The following is a 21,311-nucleotide window of genomic DNA, read 5'->3' on the forward strand; positions in this document are numbered from 1 at the left end:
TGTTCCACTGCTTTTCCTCAGAAGAACATGGATGTTCATGTTCGAGTTTGACACCATTTATCTGTCCATGTTACCAAAAAGATAATGTTATGGTTAAAGTTATTTTCACCAAATCACAATTTGCCTACTGATGTTATAACAATCTATTAATGTTACCAACAAATCAAACCTGCTACAAATTATTACAGACTAAAACTAAAATAAAGCTTTATAAAGCAAAAATTGATGCAAAGAGAATACTGCTCTCTGTTCACTGTGTGCTGATGTGACATCAAGTTGCAAACGCACTCTACAAAATGACGGGTCCACATGTTGATGAGGATTGGGAAAAAGGTAAATGACACAATGTCTAATGCTTCTTTGGTTTTATATGGATGCAAGCGGTCTACAGGGTGACAAAACAAAATGTTCTTTTTATTCCGATTACAAAGTTTTTGTTGGCCTACAAACAGGTTATTTTAATTTTAGACTTCCCGGTGTATATATTAGTTATCATCAGGAAAATTTGCCAGGTATATTGGTGCATGAATCAATTAAAGAGAGAGGTTAGGAAATGTATGCATTTTGATAGAATGGGCACACATGCAGCAGCAAAAGGATGACTGTGTGTGCATGGCTATATGCATGTGTGTGTGTGTGTGTGTGTGTGTTGGGGGGGGTGAGCTGTGCTGAGTTTTTTCATTGTTCCACTTCATAGGTAAGATGTAGTATATAAATAAAACTTGAATGGCTCCCCTCATCACCAGCACCATGGATGCAGGCAGCGCAATGCAGACTTTGAAGTGAGCGTGCCGACACACTTCAAACAGGATCTCTCACACTTTTCCTGCGCTCAGAGAGGAAAACAGGCGGAAAAAGCATTTTCTGCATTCTGATAAAGACTCTGATCTGTCCTTCTGTCTTACTCTCCAGCTATCCTTCCATCTCCCTCTCAACTCTGTGGCTCGGCTGTGCCGTTCCTCTTATCAGCGTGAAAAACCTCTCCAGAAGAGCTACAAGAGGTATTTCAGACGGCTGGGTATCCAGTCGTGTGAGCGCTGCCGTGACAGCGACTGGGGAAGCGCTTCATGCACACACACACACACACACATATACATGCTGCTAATGCACAGAGAGGTAGTGTAACACAAACTGCTATCCATACATTTTCTCTTTCAGTAGGAGCAGATGTTGCCACCTCACCTTTTCACTGGAACCATGTTGGTGAAGAGTGTCTGAGGAGTGTCTTACACGTGCATTGTGTTATGAGGCGTGATATTGTGCATATATCGTAAGTAAGATGAAGATGGTGGGTTTTACAAAGGCAAATCATATGGAAGGCTGATAGGGCAAAAACCGCCTCTCAAAATAGTTTCCAACACAGGCAATCATTTCTTCTTAACACATATAAAATACACATCAAAGTGGCACTTTTGCCCATGTCATTAAATCTTAAAGCTGCAATAAACGAATTCTGGCCACTAGAGGGTGTTGAGAGCCCAAACTTTTTGTAAAGAGAGTCAGCCCTCTGTGTTCCCAATAGATTGCTTGTACAAAACCAAAATTTAAGGAGAAAAAAACTCTTTTGGGCGGCTCCTGTTGGATGACTTATGATTATTTTGTCTCTGACCTCCAATCTGAAAATGTGGTGAAGCTGCAGACTGTCAGCTACAAGGTAGCGGCTTTGAATGAACTTTCTATGTCACTGCAGTGCTGACTCCATGCAGTCACAGAGGCACTCGTGTGACTGATCTGAAATTTGGATACATTTATCTGTGGAATGTGACGTGCCAGAGACGCTTTGAATGAAGCTGAAGCAGCAAGGAGGTAAAGAGAAGTTTGGACAGAAGTTTGGAGCTTATCCGTTGGAGGAATGGTAGAAAGAAAACCCACAGTGACAACTCTCACATCACAAGGGTCTTTTTACTGTAAAAAATATTGCTTAATTTAGCTTTAAAGCACTTCAGCCAGTGACAGTTGGTCTACACTTAAAGAGGTAAGCACAAACAAATAAAAATACAAAAAACATCATTAGCTGAGGCGTTTGAAGACACAGTGATACAGGCAAATGCCACCTCAATGTATATTTTTATACCATGGTAAGAGGTAATATATGCTGACAAGTATTTTGTAAGAATGCTTTTGCCCCATTGGGCTTCCATAAAATCCCGATACACTTATTTGCTGAGTGGGTTTCTCATTAGGCCATGGTTATGTAGGATGTGGTTTAGAATACGCCTGTACCCTTTCTAAATTGTTTTCAATGGTTTCGCCGCTGCCACCTCTCCTTTAGCCAATGCACCTCGTGTTTTTGATGCAGCACATTATGAGGTACGTTCCTGGGCGTGTCAAGTTCAGCATGTCTCTGTTTCAGCTGCGTCACACCGTGCGTCACCAGTGCCTGGAGCGACATTCGTTTTTCCCAGGGAAATGTTAAGTTTAACTGCATCCTCAGTTTTAAAGGGACGATTACTCCTTTTGTTCAAGCACATACGGAGCAATTGCCAACCTTCTCTCCTCTGTTTTATTTTCAGTAACGCTATGACGCCATTCATTAGAATAATAAAGACGTAGATGTTTATTTCAGTCTTGCTGTGACTCAAAATTGGGATGTGCACCGGCTTTGACCAAAATTAAGTAAATGGGCAAGAGGTTATGTAAAACCTGTCTAGTAGCTGAAGTTGTGTTCAGGTAGACACTGACAACTATTCAACTTCTAACTTTTCCTACAGCTTGAATTTCAATAAAACATACAACAGCTAAAGATGAGCAAATACAAACTCAGTGGTGGTAATGCAGTCACACAGAGCTTTACTGGACTGCATGTGCCGAAATAATCCTGGCCATACCGAAGTGTAGAGGTAGCCCTCGCTGTTCATGGCAACGTAGAGCCCCGTCTTGGTGCTCTGGATGGCCACTATCCGGAGCCCCACAGGAATCAAGTTGAACTGCACTGCAAAAACAGAGAGGGACATGGGATTGGGGGGGAGAAGAGGGAGAAGAGGGGAAGGAGGAGGGGTGTGTGTTAGAGCAATCATTCTTTTCCTTAAACGTTCATAGTGGTTGCTTGCGGCATAAAAAGACAATTGCTTTCCAGCTGTCTCCTATTTCATCCTCCCAATTGTACAGTATATCTGTCAGAGAGGGGAATGGAAGGTGTGAGTGCGATAGAGAGAAAGTGAGAGAGAGAGAGAGAGAGAGAGAGAGAGAGAGAGAGAGAGAGAGAGAGAGAAAGAGACTGGTTGCTGGTACACCTGAGGTCAGACAAACCTGGAAATGACTGTACAGGAAATTCCCCTGTTGAGGAGAGAGAGAGAGAGAGAGAGAGAGAGAGAGAGGGAGAGAGAGGGAGAGAGAGAATTGAACTGAGAGTTTCAAGAATACATTAGAAAGTGACATCTCCTGAGCCTGCTTTGAATTCATTTCCCCCATCCCGACACAGTAAACAGCACTTTGTAATGCAGTTCACCAAATCCCCTCCTGTGGAACCTTGGATTTCTTATGTGCATAGCTCTCCATATAAACTAACTTCAACCTGGTCACTGGACCAGCGCTCACGCTGTGTGTGTGTGTGTGTGTGTGTTTGATGCTGTTTTTACATGTGGGCTTGCCTGCATATGTTCACATAATTTGTTTTCCTGCTTTCGTGTGCAGGCATGCATGTAAAGTATATGCCTGGATTTGCATGCATTTCTGACCGTGCCTGTGTGTACTGGTGTATGTGTGTGAGTGGGCGTGCATGCATGTTTTTTTTTGTTTGTTTTTTTGTTTTTTTTTGGCATGGGTATGTGCGCCTGTGTGTGTATATTTGGGTGTATCCTTCTCGAGAGTCATGGGCAAGGGCCTAGGGTGCCCTCTACAACAGAGCCTCATAAGAAGTGACATGGTAAGTTGAGTGGTATTGACAAAACAGCCCCTAGCTACCCGCCATGCCATGGTCACATCGTCACGAAGACTGACTGCCACCGTGACGATTTAAGCCCCGGCAGCGGTCGATTGGATCAAGGAACAAATTGTGACCAAGCAGAGAACCGAAACAGACAAGGTATATAAGACAGCACAAATAACCATTTCTTTTTTTATATATATGTTTTATTTCACCCATATTCATTGATTGCTTCCTTATTTTGATCTATTTCCTGTTGAAACATGTATCTGGGGCGGGGCTTAACACAGAGAGGCATCTTTCAATCGTGTAAACCAATGGTTGATCAGTTAAGGAGTGGAAAACCGTTTTATTTGTTGGGAAGGCCATGACGGTTCAAAAAGTCGAAGTTCTCTCACTGATTGAAGCTTTTGTTCATGCCTACTTGTTCAGCAGGAAGTCATCACTGAAGGCACAGTGTTTTCTTTTTTTCCCCTTCTTTTTTTGGACTCCGATCACAGACATCAACAGCACACACAACTCTCGAGCGGCGTGTCTGCGCGGGATTTCGATAAATCGCTGGATATTCTGGCTTGGAAAATTAGTTTTCATTTCACTGCAACTTTGATCACCGTCTGTGTGAAGAAGACACAAGATCATCGCAATCAAAAGACATCTACATTTTAGGCATTTCGGTGACATTCCCATCCAGAGCGAACAGCGAGGAGCTCTGTACAGTATCTTCCTCAAGGATATGTTTTGACACTGGCCGGTGGGGAGTGAACTTGTGACCTTTCCATTGCATAACAATCTCAATAGCCCCATCAACACAGTCTGTCTGGATAGGCATGCAGGCACCAAATTTGATTCAGTGTCCCATCATGGGAGCTTACATAATGTCTGTTACTCACTGTTTCAGCTGGTTTATTTCTCTGTGTTTACAGTATCAGGTTTCGCTTACTTCACTTAACTCCACAATGACTCCCATTTGTGTACAAATCAAGTGAGTTACCGGCTGACTTTGAATCAGCTCCTATTAGAGCGCTTTATGTGGAAGGTGGAAACAGCCAAACCGGCATTATTTTCATTCTCTTTGGGGGGCATTTGTGAGTGCATTTTTTTTTTTTTCTTTGACAAAGCACAAGTGTGCATTATGAAATGACAGCAGGGTAGTCAAATGCTGACGAAGTCTCAGGAGCATGTTTTGAATTCATGGAGCCATTAGCAGCTATTAGACAAAGCAATTGCAATCAAAAGTATAATAGTTAGGGTTAGGGTTAGGGGGAGGGTTAGGGTTAGGTAAGGTGGACAAAAAAAATGTGGGTCTAGTTTTCAAGTGCAAGGTACAGTAATTGCAATCTGGTTTGGAAATTTGCATTGGAAAATAGCTGAAATTTTAACTCTTTTGTAGTCAGATTTTATTTGAAAAGACATCATGTGAGTTTTCCATCTACTGCCCGCCACTCCAGAGTAAATGCAACCTAATACAGTCCAGGGAGTGATGTGGCTTCATGCTGCTAACGTCAGTGGTGAAAACTGCACTTCTCCCCACATCTCCCTCTCTCTCTCTCTCTCTCTCTTTTTCAGGCCCCTGCTTCTATTTGTTCTATCGATCCCTGCATCTCAAACAGTCAGTTTCGCAAATGAACAAGGTGTCACCAAAGACCATGGCCGGGATGACAAATAGAGCAGAGCACACATCGCCTCCCTGCTTCTCTCTCTCTCCCTTCCATTTTTGTTTCTCGCTCTCTCTCCCTCTTACACACACATGGACGAACACCCTCCCTGGGGTTTCGATGACCCCTCAGTAACCCACTACACACACACACACACCACCACCACACGTGTTTTTGCTGTCCTCCTCTCTCACACTCCCTCTCTCTGACTCTCTCTTATCTTCGCCAATTGCTTCCTTCTCACCCTTCATGTCTCTTGCTGTATTTTGTCTTTCCTTTATCCTCACCCCTTTATCTCTCTCGCTTTCTGTCTCTCCACATCCATCCTCCTATCCCTCCTTCCAAATGGAGGGAGCGTTTCGTTTCTTTCTCCGCCTCAATCAAAAAGAGCTTTGCTTATCATATGGACTACACAGCTCCCTGCCTGGATAATAGGGAGGACCATCTCTTTGTTTTCCCTCCTTTCTGTTTCTTTCTATCTCTCTGTCTCTTGCTCTGACTCCCTCCCCTCTCTCCTTTTCTCCATGTTTCCCTCTCCTTTTCTATCTCTCTCGCTCTCTTTCTTCCTCTAGACACCAGACGATTCACACAGGAGACCACTAGATTAATTAAAAGTCTTTGAGTTAGAGACGGAGGGACCAAGAGAGGGAGGCGAGAAGGAGGGTGGTGGGGGTTGGTATTACCAAATCAATCTCACAAGTCAATTTGAGGCTTGAGATCATCTGCACAATAAGTAAACAAGGAGAAATCTGAGACGGGATGGGAGTGAGGGATGGATGGAGGAGAGGAATCGCAGGGCACTGAGTTAAGCTTTGCAGAGGGCATCTTTGTTTGTTGCTGCAGTGCAGTATTGTATTGTACAGGGGATGGATCCTCCATGGGGATGAGCAGAGGATTATAGCTGTCAGTGGTAACCAGCAGCACACAGAGTTTAACCTCTGGACGGGTACTGGTCATTCTTTACTTCCTAGTTGCATGCAAGCAATGTATAAAAAGGGAAGGGAAGAGGCAAAACATCATTAATCAACACTCAACACTGATATTTCATTGTTATTGTTCTTTAGTTAATCAAGCAGGCTCTTTGAGATTGACCTCTCTCAGGTAGTAACATGTGGGGAAACATAAAAAGTACAAACACTACATGAAATTATGAGATATAATGTAATTTTTAAGTTATTGCTGGAGGTAAGACATTTTAATTCAAAGTGCTTTGCAGATGTTTTTGTTCAAACGGTTCACAACATTAAAGTTGGCATTGTGATATAACATCAAAACAATATTCATTTTGAATAAGAGTGGACCAAAGATAGAGCCTTGTGGAACACCCTCTCTGATTTGCATGTAAATATTTACACCGCAGGTATCAGATGGTAGTGCTGCATCTGGCATCCTTTTAACAGCATAAGCAAAAGAGATGACACTTGATGGAGAAAATAAGCATTAAGTTTGGCCCCTTCTTATCATATTATTCTCATTTGATTGTATTAAAACCCACCTCTGAAGCCATGAAGCAGAAAGCTTACATTTAGGAAGGCAGGCAGGTCCAGCAGTCAATACTGACTAATCCATTTCAAATCATTTAATAACCCTGGCAAGAATGGATAAAATGATTGCAAGTCACAGTCATGACCTGAAAGAATTTCCCAGTAACCATTGTCACAGTAATAGACTTCCATAAAAAAAAGTCTCTAGGAAATGTTTTAGATACACTTTCAGAGTTCAATTTAATTCAAAATCTCAGAAAAAGCAATGAATATCCCTGAAGTTAAAGGGGGTAGATGGAGAGCCATGCAATCAAGAGCAGCAAAAAAAATATATAGAGATTTTTAAAAAATCCTTTGATTGACCACAATGAGTCATTTCCTCAAAGCCCAGAAGGTAGTGTGTGTTGTTTTAGCCTCTTTCAATGACTAGGGTATTAGCTGTGCTATTGAACCACTGGACATCATTTCCCTGTGAAATCAGAGCTCAGTGTGCATATTAACTGGGCTAGGCTGCCAATCAATCCTCATTGCCAGGGTCCAGCCATATGACAACTGTGATCTTTCTCATTGCTGACAAGTGTCAGATCACGTAAGTGTCCTGGGAATCATGTTAAGACAATACATGGAACCCAACACTGGTTCTCTTGCTCTGCCTGGTACAGTAAATGCCAAAAATGAAAATAAATAGACACAGAAAAGAAAATATGAAAGAAAAAAACTTGTATAGAACTGTATATTTGTCCATAACCAATCTTCAGAAGCTCCTACTTTTACTATAATAAAAATGTAAATAAATAAATAATCCACAGCATATATGCATGCTGTTCTAAAAAATAACAGAATATAAAAATTTGAAATGTGAAAATACATGTAATATGGAAATAAATGAAAATTTGACTGATATGCAATATGTAAAAAATGAGAAAATGTGAAATAATGAAAAAATATGTAAATTTACAGAGTATAGCGGCACATAGATCTTTCTAATGTAGAACAGCACAATCTCTAATGTATCTCAATCCCAACAAATGGTCTGATCCTACGATGCTTGGTAAAGTAAATCAACTGCCACTGGACAGTATTTAAGGTTTACAGTAGGACCCAGAGAGATTAAGTAGTACACTGCTTAAAATGTCCATCTTGGGCCACTTAGTCTGAAAATGTATCCTGATGAAAAACATCGGCGTGTTATAAAAGCAGAATGAGGCAAACCCCTCAGTTTGGCAGCGAGTGAAATTATCTACTGGCAGGTTTTTTTCTTCATTTGTTGTAAGAACAATGACATTTCAAGAGTCAATAACACATTAAGTGACTTTTAGCAGTGCATTGCTGCGTCCCTGATTTCCCCGGTGGTCTGCCACGCCGATGACAAGACAACTACCTTCACTCTCTTGTTATTTAACTTCTCCCTTTCCCCCCCAGGCTTCCCTCTCCATAACTGATTTCCCTGTGCCTTTATCAGTCTTCTTTTCAATCCATCTGTCTTTCCCCTTCGTCTTTTTCTCTCTTCCCCCCCCTCGTGCTCTTGGTCTATTTTGCCCCGCCCTGTCACAAATTAACAACCTCTGCTTTATCTCGTTCTATGCTTTTGTATATGTCTCTCCATCTGTCTTCCTTATTTGTACCCTTTCAATTCCCCTGTTCCCCGCTGTCGTTCACTCCTTCCTGCAAAACCAATACCTTGCCATCCACGTCCATTCATCTTTGTCCCGCTCTACCCTGCAGCCTCCTCTTCATCACTCTCCCTCATCTCTGCCTCACATTTTCCTTTTTCCTCTGCCACATCTCTGTCTATCCTCATTTCCCCTTGTTTTGTAAGCTTCAACCTCTTTTCTCATCCTCACAAGTCCATTCTTGTACTTTTTTTGGTCTCTTCATCTGAGGGCTGTGTGTTTTTTGCTTTCAACGTTCTCTTGCTTTTTTTTCTCTCTTTCTTTGAATGCTATAGCTCTCACACAGTTCTAAGTTACCCTCATCTGCCTTTCAAATCTTTGAATTTTTTTTTTTTTTTTCTGTCTGCCTGCTGTGAAGAGGCGTTATCGAGCACTGGGGAGAGTTAGAGAAGACAAAGCTAGATGGAGAAAGAGAGAGAGGCAAAGTGAGCAGACTTGTCCCGGAGCAGCAAGAGATAAGTAAAATTTCCCATCAACAGTGGGAGATGGTAATTGCGGTGGATAAAAGTCAGGGAATCAAGCTCCTCCTTATGGCTTTCCGATGTACACAGTGAAAGTCAATAGGAGCCCCCCACCGCCCCCCGTCTCCCTGCCTCTGTTTCTCTCTCTGCTCTCTTCTTTCTCTTACACACCGCCTTGTTGCTCCTCTTCTCTATTCTCTTTCAGCCCATCAAACTGTGTGTGTTTGCCTCAGCTCGGGCCTCTCTCTTCCTCTCCAAGAAACAGAATTCGGAGAGAGAGCAAATCCAGCATCAATCCCCCTCTGGCTCTGTCCTCCATCACTTGTCAGTGCATTTTCTTCTCTCGCTCTCTCTCAGCTCTTATTTTTTTAACATCTTCCATCAGCTTTTTTGCGACAAATTACTGTCTTCATCCATCTCTTTATCTAACTCTAACTTGTGACCTCCCCTTACTAGTACTAGTACTTACTAGTAGTCAATAAGCCAAAACCAAAAAGTGCCAAGGCACACTTTGTTGCAAAACATAAACATTCATAGATGCCAAGCACCACTCTTTATTTGCATCCATGTTCTGAAAAGTGAAATAACATGTGGAGATACATGCACTGTGAGCCGGGACGTCCAAATGGACCGCACCTAGACTTAATAATGAGTGAGTGAGTGAATGAGGGAGGTGTTCTGCATCTAAAAAGCCTTTACTAAATGGGCTGCATGTCTAGGCATTTCACCTTGGTCTGCATCAGGGCATACACTACTCACAAAAAGTTAGGGATATTTGGCTTTTGTTTGAAATTTATGGAAAATGGAAAATGTTCACGCTACAGTGATATTATATCGTGAAAGTAGGGCATTTAAGTAGAAGCATACACTGGTGATTTCCTCATCTCAAACAATTTCTTGAAACAAAAGCCAACAACAGTGGTGGATATACCACAACAAAAAATGTCAGTGTCAATAACTTGTCATGTGCCCTTGAGCATCAATTACAGCTTGACAACGACGTCTCATGCTGTTCACAAGTCGACTTATTGTCTGCTGAGGCATGGCATCCCACTCTTCTTGAAGGGCGGCCCTCAGGACATTGAGGTTCTGGGGTACAGAGCTCCGAGCCTCTACACGGCCACTCAGCTGATCCCATAGGTTTTCTATGGGATTCAGGTCTGAGAAAGTGCAGGCCACTCCATCTGAGGTACCCCAGTCTCCAGCAGCCGTTCCCTAATGATACGACCTCGATGAGCTGGAGCATCAAACACCTGATGTGAATTTTGCCGTTAAACTCCTTGTTAGAGAACAGCAACTTGTGCAAAAAGTACTGAAACACTGAACAGTTGGACATGTGCATTCAAAAGTTTACAGAAGGTCACATTAAGTTCACCTGTAAAGGTTAGAATGCATTTTAGGTTCATCCTGAAATTTCACCCGAAAGCCGAATATCCCTAACTTTTTGTGAGTAGTGTACAAGAAAAAGTAAGAACACACACGCATATACACAGGCTAGTAGGCCTATAAGGCATAAGCCAACACAAGGCGGGCAACATCAATACAGTAGTAAATCCTCACAACAAACACTTTTGCCAAGGTCTGTTGTTTTTAAATATGCTATATCAGTAAATAAAATTAAAATTTAACTTGAATCCTTTACAAGATTTAGAACATAGAAAATATAAAGGGAATCTAAAAAAACAATCTTCATTATGTAAAGGGTGCCATTTTACACTCTGGTTGTTGTTTCCTGTCTGATAACCGTGACCCACTTCACAGTTCAATTAACCTCTGTTACTCATACACACACTCACACAAGTGACACAAAATCTCATGCACATGTGCCACTGTGCAACATGAACAATTACATGAGCACAAACCTGTACGCACAGACCCGTGCACTCATAAATACACACACATATTCATGAATGTGCTCATTAATATAACGCGTGCCTGCACACACACACATACACAAAACAGGCACATGAATGCTTGCAGCCACAGACATTTGTTTATGACTGTAAACATGCATTCTCACACAAATCCATGCACTCACACACACACACACACACACACGCACACACCGCTGGCATGACACCCACCCCAAATAAATGAATAATTAAATCCAACTCCCTCTCCATGTGCCTCCTTCCTCCCTTTAATTTCTCTTCTGGCTGTGTTACATAACTGCATGGAAGAGCCAGGAAAGGGGGACGGTCGGAGAACAGGGGTTGTGGGGGGGCCGAGCTCCTCTGACCTCCCACCAGAGGGGGGAGACACAGTGATTGAGGAGCCATCAGCTGCAGACCAGCTGCTCCTCCTGCTCCCTATCTCTCCCCTATCGCTCCCTTTTCTCTCTGTCGCTCTCTCTCTCTCTCTCTCCTCCCCTCTCACTTCACTCTGCTCACTTCCTCTGCCAGCCTGTCGTGTCTTTTTTTTTTTTTTTTTTCACGCGTTTCCCATCGTGACCTCTTTTTCCGTCTCTCCTCTTCAATCATCCTCTCGGATCCTCTTGCTCACTATTGCCACAGCTTTGGCGGTCCTTCGTTTAATATAAATTTCCAACAACCTCCCCTCCCGCCTTGTAAGAAGCAGAAAAAGTGTTTGTCTCGCCCTCGCGTTTACCTCACTTTTACCCAGCCACGCTGCCGGGGGAACTTTTTCTAGTCGGAGTGAAGGAGAATCACAAGATGAGGGCTGCTGGTCTGAGGCCAGATGCCCAGGAAGACGGGTGACAAGGGGTGAATGTGGAGATGTATCCAGCCGCCTCTTCATCTGTGCTCTCTCCTGCCCCCTGCAGGTCACTGGTTCTGCTTTGCTGCACTGGGTCACTTCAGGTCGCCAGGATGAAGAGGCAGGGTAGAGGGGTCCAGGTCAAAGAAGTTGGGGAGGGGGTGAGAGCGGGACGGGGATCGATATGACAGGACGGCTTCAGTAAAATGGGCAATTAACTGGACGAGTCGTGCGGCGGCGGTGTGTAATACGACTGGCCCGGGGCCAGAAGCGGGGGGCCCGCAGCCAGCCACGGGCCTCTCTACTTAATTGTCAGAGTGAGGAAGGAAAAAGAGAGAGAGATGGAGGAAAAGAGCGGCAGGGTGAAGACTTAGAAGGGGAAGGGAGGGTGAGAGGGAGGGATGGGCGGTTGCCATACAGCGCCATGTCCTCCAAACAACTTGAAGGGTCAACGGTACTTTGGAAAAAGTTTCTGTGTTCATCTGAGTCCACCTGAGTGTGTGTGTGCATGCGTGTATATGAGAGCTTTAGCATGTGTGTGTATATGTTCATTAGCTTGCAGGTCTGTGTTGCTGAAATGACACACAGTCCTCACTGAGTTTATTTTTATTTTTATAGAAATGCAAAAAGAGGGTGTGTGTCTTTTTGAGATAAAGATTTTCTGCACACAGGAGTCAATCAGTCATCCAGTTAGTCAGCTAACCAGCCAGTCAGCCAGGGCAAGGGCCTCAGATATGAATCACACTGTTGCTCTCTTAATTATTTATCCCATTTGCTGCTGATTTGGCCCTTTTCTGGTCTCCTTAGCATACGCCGCAGTGAGGTGCATAATTACAGCACGTACACACACACACACACACACACACACACACACACACATACACACACACACACACACACATACACACACGTACGCTCAGTTTTGAAGAGTCTGGAGATGGAGGGGAGTGGAAGGTGACGCCACTTTTGTCTGGAGGAAGAGGAAGTTGAAAAGAGAGCAGAGGGTGGGAGACGGAGAGACGGGAAGGGAAAAAGTGTTGCTGGGCTGACCTAAGAGGATGAGTCACTATTTTGAGGCAGAGAGCAAGAGAAGAAGAAGAGGTTCAGGAAGGATTTCAGGATGTAAGTGAGAGAGAGAGAGAGAGAGAGAGAGAGAGAGGGAAAATTGATGTGAGGGGTATCAAAGGCTACGCTCAGGGCCTCCATGCTCCATTCCAAATTGCAATATGTATCTGATTTGTTTTGGATAACTGTTCATATCTATTTGAGGATGCAGCCCATATCTAACACCAATATGACCTGACAGCAATGCCACAAAGATGCACGCACAGAGTCGGAAGAAAAAAAACTCACATCTGTGTTAGTTTTGAACACATCGCTTACAGGATGTGCTTTCCAATTTCAACTCAGTTGAAAAAATCCCAATCAGTGCTCTTGTATCTTGTCATGTGATAAATGGCAAATTCAGATTTGTATACAGGAAGCATACAGCCCTCATATATAACTCAGGATCTGGTTTTGCAGCTCGTATCAGAAATGACAACAGCTTCTTCCTTTCCACACTGACTTCAAAAACATCCGATTTGTCTCACATGTGAGAGCGGAAAAAAAAAATTCCCACACTGGGACAAAAGTGTGGTTATGAAAGAGGTATGTCATATTGAAAGGAAGTCAAAAGCCACCTCTCCACAGCAGAACTGATCATCCAGTTGGTACAATGGGTGATGTCTCTCAGCTCGAAAAAAAAAAAAAAAAAAAAAAAGCAAACCAAAGCACAGAGATATCATTTTTTGAGGGAAATTAAAGGTATGAGTGAAAAGGAATGGAATGGAAAGCATGCCAGTCCCGGGCCAGTTTGCATTATACACCATGGTAAAAGTCTCTGCTCCTGGGGAAACTGCAGGAGATAAGCCCGACAGTCTGCCACACACACACACACATACACACACACAGAGTACAGTACATGCTCACACAGCCATTTCGCCCCTTTCAATATTCTGTGCAGCCAGGTAGATGATTGTGCTGCAGATTGATACTCAATTACAATAATGTCAATCACTCAAACTATTCCACCGTGCATCCAGAATGAATAAATAATCCGCCTCGGATGAAAACTGCAGTTTATGAGTTGTACGGGAGTTACCTGTCGGCCCCCTCCCCGCCATCCCCTGAGACGACAAAGAGCCCGAAACAGCATTAAACCAGATCCCGGGATTGATGGAATTATCGTTGTTATAAAATGAACCGTAAGTCAGACCTACGCAAACACTTTGTGGGGTGACCTCCGCTGACTGATGCTTAATACCCCGATGTTACGCAACGCCCGTCTTTATATCCGTCTGGAAACGAGCCCTGCTCGCCTTCAGATGTGCCCTACTGTATTATGTGATGAATATTTCAGATTCAGGGTGAGAATGCTTAAAGTGCAGGCAAGGTGATGTTGTCCCAGTGTAGGTGTGCTGTTGTGTAAGAGGGAGAGGTGAGCACAGGTCTAATCAGTTGCTACCAAGCTTTTGGGCCTAATTTAACCAAAAATCTATGATTGGAGGTATTTGTGTCGTAACCCCAGTGACATCCATGCTCTCGCCCAACTTTTTAGTTAATTCTTTTTTTTTTTTTTTTTTTTTTCACACAGCGGACTGTTACAGTATCAGCTCCTTTGCTTTGTTTTCCTGCATGATTCAAATGAACAGCACCAAATAAACACAAAGGGATCCGTATAAGCCTGGCACTGTGCACATCTGAGCTTACTAAGTGGTACTGTAATGCATTAATATTCAAAACATCCTGTAACCTCTTCTCTCCAGGGCAACTATCAAGGGATAGCCTCATAATAAAATAGTCAAAGTTAAAGCCAGGATATTTGTGCCTGATTAAATGGCAGTGTGTGCGTGTGTGTGTGATGGCTGAGAAACATGAGATAGAATGTTAAAAAAAAAAAAAAAAAAAAATTAAAATGCCAGAATGTTGCAGCTGAATTTAGAGAGGGAATCACTACTTAAAGTCAAAGCAAGTTCTTTTTTTTTCTCCCCCTGTAGATTATAAATCCAAAATTGTGCTAACTTCATGTTTTCCTTTCAGGCCGGTGTTTTGACAGGAAAAACGCTGCGTCGCCACATCGGGGATATGCTGTAATACAGTATTGATCTCGAGCGGAGGTGGAGGAGAGGGTGGGCTGCTGGGGTATCCAGGGACTCTATTGTGGGATATGATTCCTTTGGTCGGTAATCACCCAGGTGGTGACCCCTCAGAAGGTGATGTGTGTGTGTGTGTGTTTACAGTAAGTGGTGGTGGTGGTGTTGGTTTGTGTGTGCGAGTGTGTGTGTAGACACGAGAACAGTTGGGAGCTCATCAACACGAGACAACAGTGGGCTCATGCACTAATGGGAACAGCTTGATGTCTTTAATTTCTTTAATTTTTCATGGAAGCCATGTCAACAAATGATGGTAAACATGTATTTTATTAGTGCTAGGCATTCCATATGAGTAGCGGTGTATGTTTTTCATTTTTTGTTTAAAGGTGTTGCAGTAGTATGAATAAATCATCCGCATATAAATTTGTAGACATTGGTATGATTACTGCGAACAAATCAGCCTCTGTGCAGTATTTCATGTTGTGTGCCACTGGGTTGGGTTTTTCTAGGAAATCATCTGAATGCTTTATGGCACAAAATACCAACCATATTATTGACAGCTTTATTATGGATCCCACTGAAGTTCTGGGCAATAACACGGCTACATATGCTGTGTTGGGCCTGCTGTCCATTCACCAAACCAGTCTCCATGACAGCCAGGAATGCCCTCACTAAAGAGTACCTAAACTCCAGATCTGAATTTCTACAAAGCCTAGTGAAAAGCAGGGTGCCTGGTCTTTGGTGGCAGGTGACGTACAATACAATATACCGTATCTCCCCAATTAATAGCCTGGGCGTTTAATACACAAAATCAACTTGGACCCCAGGCGTTTAAAAGAACCAGGCGGCTATTCGCTGCAGGCCTTTATTTATTTTTGCACAGACCTGCACCAGGCCATTATTGACAGTTACTGTCCAACATATTTATAGTCGGTCGATTTAAGATTACGGTACACCCTTTTTTTCTAATGTTAGCTAGCTCTCTTATTTTGACAGAAAACGGAAGTGCCGCACAGTTATTGTGCAGCTAACTGTTTAATTCTGCAAAAATAAGGTGAATAGCCTTATTTTGGGTTACCTCAATATAATGCATATAATCGCCCCGATGGTTATTCGGGTGGGCGTTTAATACACAAAATGGGTGCAGACCCCAGGCATTTAAAAGAACCAGGCGGCTATTTGCGGCCCGGCGATTAATTGGTGAAATACGGTAATATAAAGCAGCTTTATCCATGCATAGAGGTATTAAAAGTGGCAGCTAAAACTACTTTAGCATACATACAACATGGAACACCCAGCCCAGTCGCAAGGCAAAAAAATGTCGGCATTTTATGTTTCTGCAAACCAAGGACATGTTTAAATGTCATGTTTTTAAGTTCTGTGACATAGTCTAAAGCACATACTGAAAAACACTTTTATTTAGAGTTAGCTGGCTGTTATTAGTGAACATTAGCTAACATTTCATAATGTTAACCATGACCTTTTCTAACCTTAACCATGATGACAAACATTTCCCTAACCTTAACCATGACCTTGTCCTAACCTTAACCGGGTAGTTTTGGTGGTTAATGAAGCTAACAAAGTGGCTAAAGTTGCTCATTAACCACATTAACCACACCACATAAATCGGAATGTTATATTTTATGTTTAATGTTATATTTTTGGTTCAGAAACGTCAACATCTGGGTGGTGACTTCACCTGCCACCATAGACTTTTCACCATTAGAGGTCAGGCTTCACAGAGATTTGGGTTTGGGGGTCCAAATGACCTCCAATGACCTCAATCTCAGATGTAGTCCACCAATCACAGGGAGTGTTACATGTACAGCAGGTTAATCAGAGCCCATATTGTTTGTGATTAGTTATTTGCTCCAGTTTTACCAGGTAGGCTAAACCAATGATTTAGTTGCGAAAACACTGTAAGGGCGTTGTTACACCTGCTGCACAGGTGAGACTCATTTGACTGAGACTGTGATGGGTGGAGATAATTATACATCACTGAACTGTTTCAGAGTTTTGAACAGGACTGAATTAAATTAAATCATCATTAATTCTCTGGAGGGGGCCTTCACCCATGTGCTCAGGGCTCTGAAGGCATTTGTAATAGTGCTGATAGATGCCAGGGAGGGGAGGAAGTAGCAACACACAGTGTTACACATTTAAAGGTCATGCCTTTTTGTTTTGATTAAATGGGTTCAAACTTCAATTGCATTCCAGACTTCTCTTCACTCTGCAACACAAAGCAGCTTGGTGCTGCTTGATTCCTGAAGTAAAAGCTGGAGCCACCAAAAACTACTTTGCTTATGAGGTGCTTTTAGTCATTATGTATGACCAAAAGCATACCACTAGTGATCTTTGGAGTAGGAGCTTATGAGGAGCACTTGAAGGCAGCTCCAGTGTGAATCATTTTTACAGCAGGTTAGGTTTTCCAGGATGCTACAGGAATCAGCACATCCTCACAACGTCCTCGTCTGGTAACTGACACAACAACAGAAACACGGTGGTCACCGGCTTTAGAAAAAACATCAACACAGTCAAGCATCTGACAACAGACACGGGCCAGGTTTGACAGATCATATCGCCAGACGCACAACAAATACTCACACACAAATGCAGATGAGTGCGTCATCAGCCCAATTGCTCGGAAACATGTTGGAATTTTTGAAAAGAACGTCGGAATGTCACGTTTTTTGCAATTTCACAGTTTGGTAATGTCATATAAAGTTAGTGAACAAGTTAACATTAGGTAGCATTCACACATATGCGAACGTTAACAGTCACCTGACAGGCTGTACCACCTTGGCTACAGGGGTAAATGTTGATATACAGTTTGTTTTTGGTTCAGACACATTGACATTTCAGTGCGTTTTTTTTTGCTTTGCAGAAAATGACAACATTTTATTCTGGCAACTGGTTGGCTTCGTAGAAACATGAGGCTTGAAATATAAAGAGAAAGGGATTGTAAGAGATGCAGTCGAGCAGAATAAAGGGGAATATGCAATGTATCGGTAGTGTGTGTGTGTGTGTGTGTGTGTGTGTGTGTGTGTGTATCAGTGCAGCTGTCTCTCCATCTGTGGCTTACAATAATGATTAAAATACAGTGTATGTGTGTGGAACCCTATCTGTGCTAGGGAACAGTTAGTTTTACATGAACCTGTGCCATTTGGTCAGTGCATTCACCCAAAGCTCCTTAGTGTGTATACATTGTCAGGACAAGTGAAACTTCTCTCTAAAGTGTGTGTGTATGCATGTGTGTGTGTGTGTGTGTGTGTGTGTGTGTAATCCGTCACTTACAGAAGGAGCTGCTTTCGTCCTTTGTGCCTTCCATGGTGCCATCCGGCAACATCTGGAGGTAGAAGCCGTGTCTGCAGTAGAGCCGCGTGACAATACCCTTCAACTGGGGCTCTGCATGGGAAACACACATGTAAACACACAGTGTGAGCATCCAGGGATACAAGAACACACACACACTCACACAAACAAATGTAGTTTGAGACTGTGCCATGTGACAATACTCACGGCACAGAGGGTTTAACATTTTAATGTTACCATATAGGCACACACACACACACACAAACACACATACACCACATCGGTACATGCATGTAAGTGCACATTTGCGTGAACGTACACACCGACCTATGAGTGTGCACACACACAGACCAAACAGGAGGCAGGTCTTGATATTTACACTATGAAATGGTCAAACACAGACAGAGACGGAGTGTGTGTGAGTATGTGTGTGTGTGTGTGTGTGTGTGTGTGTATCTTTCATCCGTGGCCTTCAGCAGGATTGATGGGACCTTGGCGTCTGCTTAAAAAGGAGCGACCTCTTTAGACAGAGCAAGGGAGGCAAGGTGTGTCTGTTTACTGTTTGCGAGCAAGACAAAGGTTAAGACAGAGGTGTGTGTGTGTGTGTGTGTGTGTACACCCATACATGTGTTTGTATGCTTGTAGCACCTGCCCACACCTCAGCAAAGGGCCTAACCCTTCATCAAACATGGATCCCTTTTAAAAGTACGCCTCGCCGTTCACAACGGAGCTCAGAACAGCCAGTCGCTCGCTCGCAAACAGGAAAAAAAGTCAAGAAACACAAACAGGAGCAGGTTTACCACCGCGCTGAAAGTTTAATGAAGCGTCTCCCGTCATCTGTTTACCCTACCGACTGGCCCAAATACCAACAGCCGTCATTTACTCAACACACTTGGAGGCATCCGACAACTTGTTCGGTGGAACCAATCAGCCATATTCATCCGCCCCGATGAAGACGAGCCGCCGTCTCATCCGCCAACTCCTTGTTTGAGTTGAGTCAGGCGGACGTCACGCGGCGGGGCGCTATTTTCTCAGGCCATATGTACATGACTGATGGGCTCTTTCGCTCCAGACCAATGAGGGAAACTAAATAGTGGATCAGAGGGAATGTCAGAATGCTGGAGTGTTTCCACAATCAAGTTTTAATGAGATGCATCAAATATGTATGAGGACAGAGAAGTGCGGGGTTAGTTGGCAGTTGGCCCTCAGTTGACAGAAGCAGAAGAGAGAGAGAGAGAGAGAGAGAGAGAAAGAGAGGGAGATGTGCTGCAAAAAATGTTTACAATAGGACTTAAAGCCTTCAGTTTTTCCTTGATCGAGTGAAGAAATCAGAGATTGATTCCATTGATTCCATTATTTTCCAAAAAATGTCATTTTCTTGATGGTAGTAGAGTGATTGGACTATATTTGAAAGAACTCGTGAGTATTTTTGGAACGGAATACAATTTTTATAAGAGACCCATTAAAAGGAGCAATTCGCCCAAAACATGATAAAGGATATTTTCCTACTTACCCCTACTGTGATTAATTCATCCAGATAGTTTCTGTGTGATTTGGTGAGGTCTCCCCTTTCAGTAACCGGAACACAGGTGCACAACATAACACACAATCCTCGGGGGGAGGAGGGGTTTCGTTGGGGACTATTTCCCACTGAAGGACATTGGCAAATTAGCTATCTGCTGTTGCTGTTAAGTTTTTCACACGTAAATCTACACACAAATACACATCCAGACCCATTGTTTTAGGTTGCCAGGAGACAGGCTGGAAACCTCATCAAATCACACAGAAACTGGGATAACGGTAAGTAGGGAAATAGTCTTTTTGTTATTTATTTTTTTTTTTTTTTGTGAACTGTTCCTTTAAGACAAATAAAAACATCCTTCTGTACTTCATGTATAACCTGTAATCTTTCTAGATTGTTTAAAAAAAGAAAAAATAGGGTCTGTGTGCCAACACACCATAAACAAAAAGGATTTTGCTTTATATTATTATTTTCCTATTTATGATATTAATTTTCACTAACAATAGTTTATGAAAATTATTCTTCTCAGTAAGTTATAGCACTGTTCACTGCTGTAATCCCTACATTCTTCATACACTGATTCATACATTTCTACTGAATACTGTGTAGGGTCAAAACTTTATGTATTGTTCACATTTGCTCTAATACAGTATTATTCATAATCTATATTTCTTTAATGTAAATCATCATCATTCACTTTCACAATGACCCAACTGGGATCAGCTTCATTTTACATGTCTTTTCAAGCTTTGTTTCAAGATATCGATGCTTGTTTGTACAAATATGGTGCAACAACTGAGATTTTAGGAATGAAAATGACAAGAAATGAGCATTTTTGCAGGATGCAGAAAATAACAATTTTACTTTATTGTACTTCATCTTAAGGAGGTCACGGGACTGAAGCTCATTACACATTGAGTTACGCCTTGACATCTGCTTACTGTATTTGTTAAAGACCCACTGATGTGTAATTCCTCTTTCCGTGGCTGAAGTGTGACACAACACATGGAGCTTTATTTGATTGGAGGTTGTGGCCTGTGCAGCAGGACTGAGTCGCTGTAATCACTAAAAGATAAAAGCTGGCCGTTAAAAGTGGAGGTCAAAAGTGGAGTGTGGTAATCTGTAATATCCTGAGTGTTAATCCCAAATTAAGCCTCGACCCACAAACCAAACCATGTGTTGCTTAATACATCCTGTACAGTACAAATCGCAAATGCTATTGGCCTGTTACATCACTCTGCCTTAGACGATATTGGTGTATTACGAGTTAGTCCTTGTTTGGTTGTTGATGAATTACTGTAGCTGCTATTTTAGTAATACTTAATGAGGATAGTGTCATCCCTTGTTAATTGCATCACTTGTGAAAACAACAAATAGTCTGTTACCTCCCTGGACAAAGCATAGTGTTTCGTCACCAAAATAGCACATTTTGTGGTTATCTGCCCTTTTGGCTCCACTTCACTCAGTTGCCTGTTCCAGTGTGTGTTTGG

The 21,311-nt window shown here is 42.7% G+C and overlaps 1 protein-coding gene across 1 annotated transcript in view; it reads right to left on the reverse strand.

Moving 5' to 3' along the window:
- fgf11a (fibroblast growth factor 11a) overlaps window positions 1–21,311 on the reverse strand; it is a 103,399-nt gene that overhangs the window by 29,243 nt on the left and 52,845 nt on the right. The window contains exons 2-3 of the mRNA XM_030076140.1: window positions 18,282–18,392; window positions 2,829–2,932 (exon numbers count right to left, since the gene is read on the reverse strand). Coding sequence (XP_029932000.1) covers window positions 2,829–2,932; window positions 18,282–18,392 — 215 coding nt within the window. The remainder of the gene's footprint in view (window positions 1–2,828; window positions 2,933–18,281; window positions 18,393–21,311) is intronic.

Source organism: Myripristis murdjan, chromosome 18, assembly GCF_902150065.1.
Source record: "Myripristis murdjan chromosome 18, fMyrMur1.1, whole genome shotgun sequence".
In the NCBI taxonomy this organism is placed as follows: Eukaryota; Metazoa; Chordata; class Actinopteri; order Holocentriformes; family Holocentridae; genus Myripristis; species Myripristis murdjan.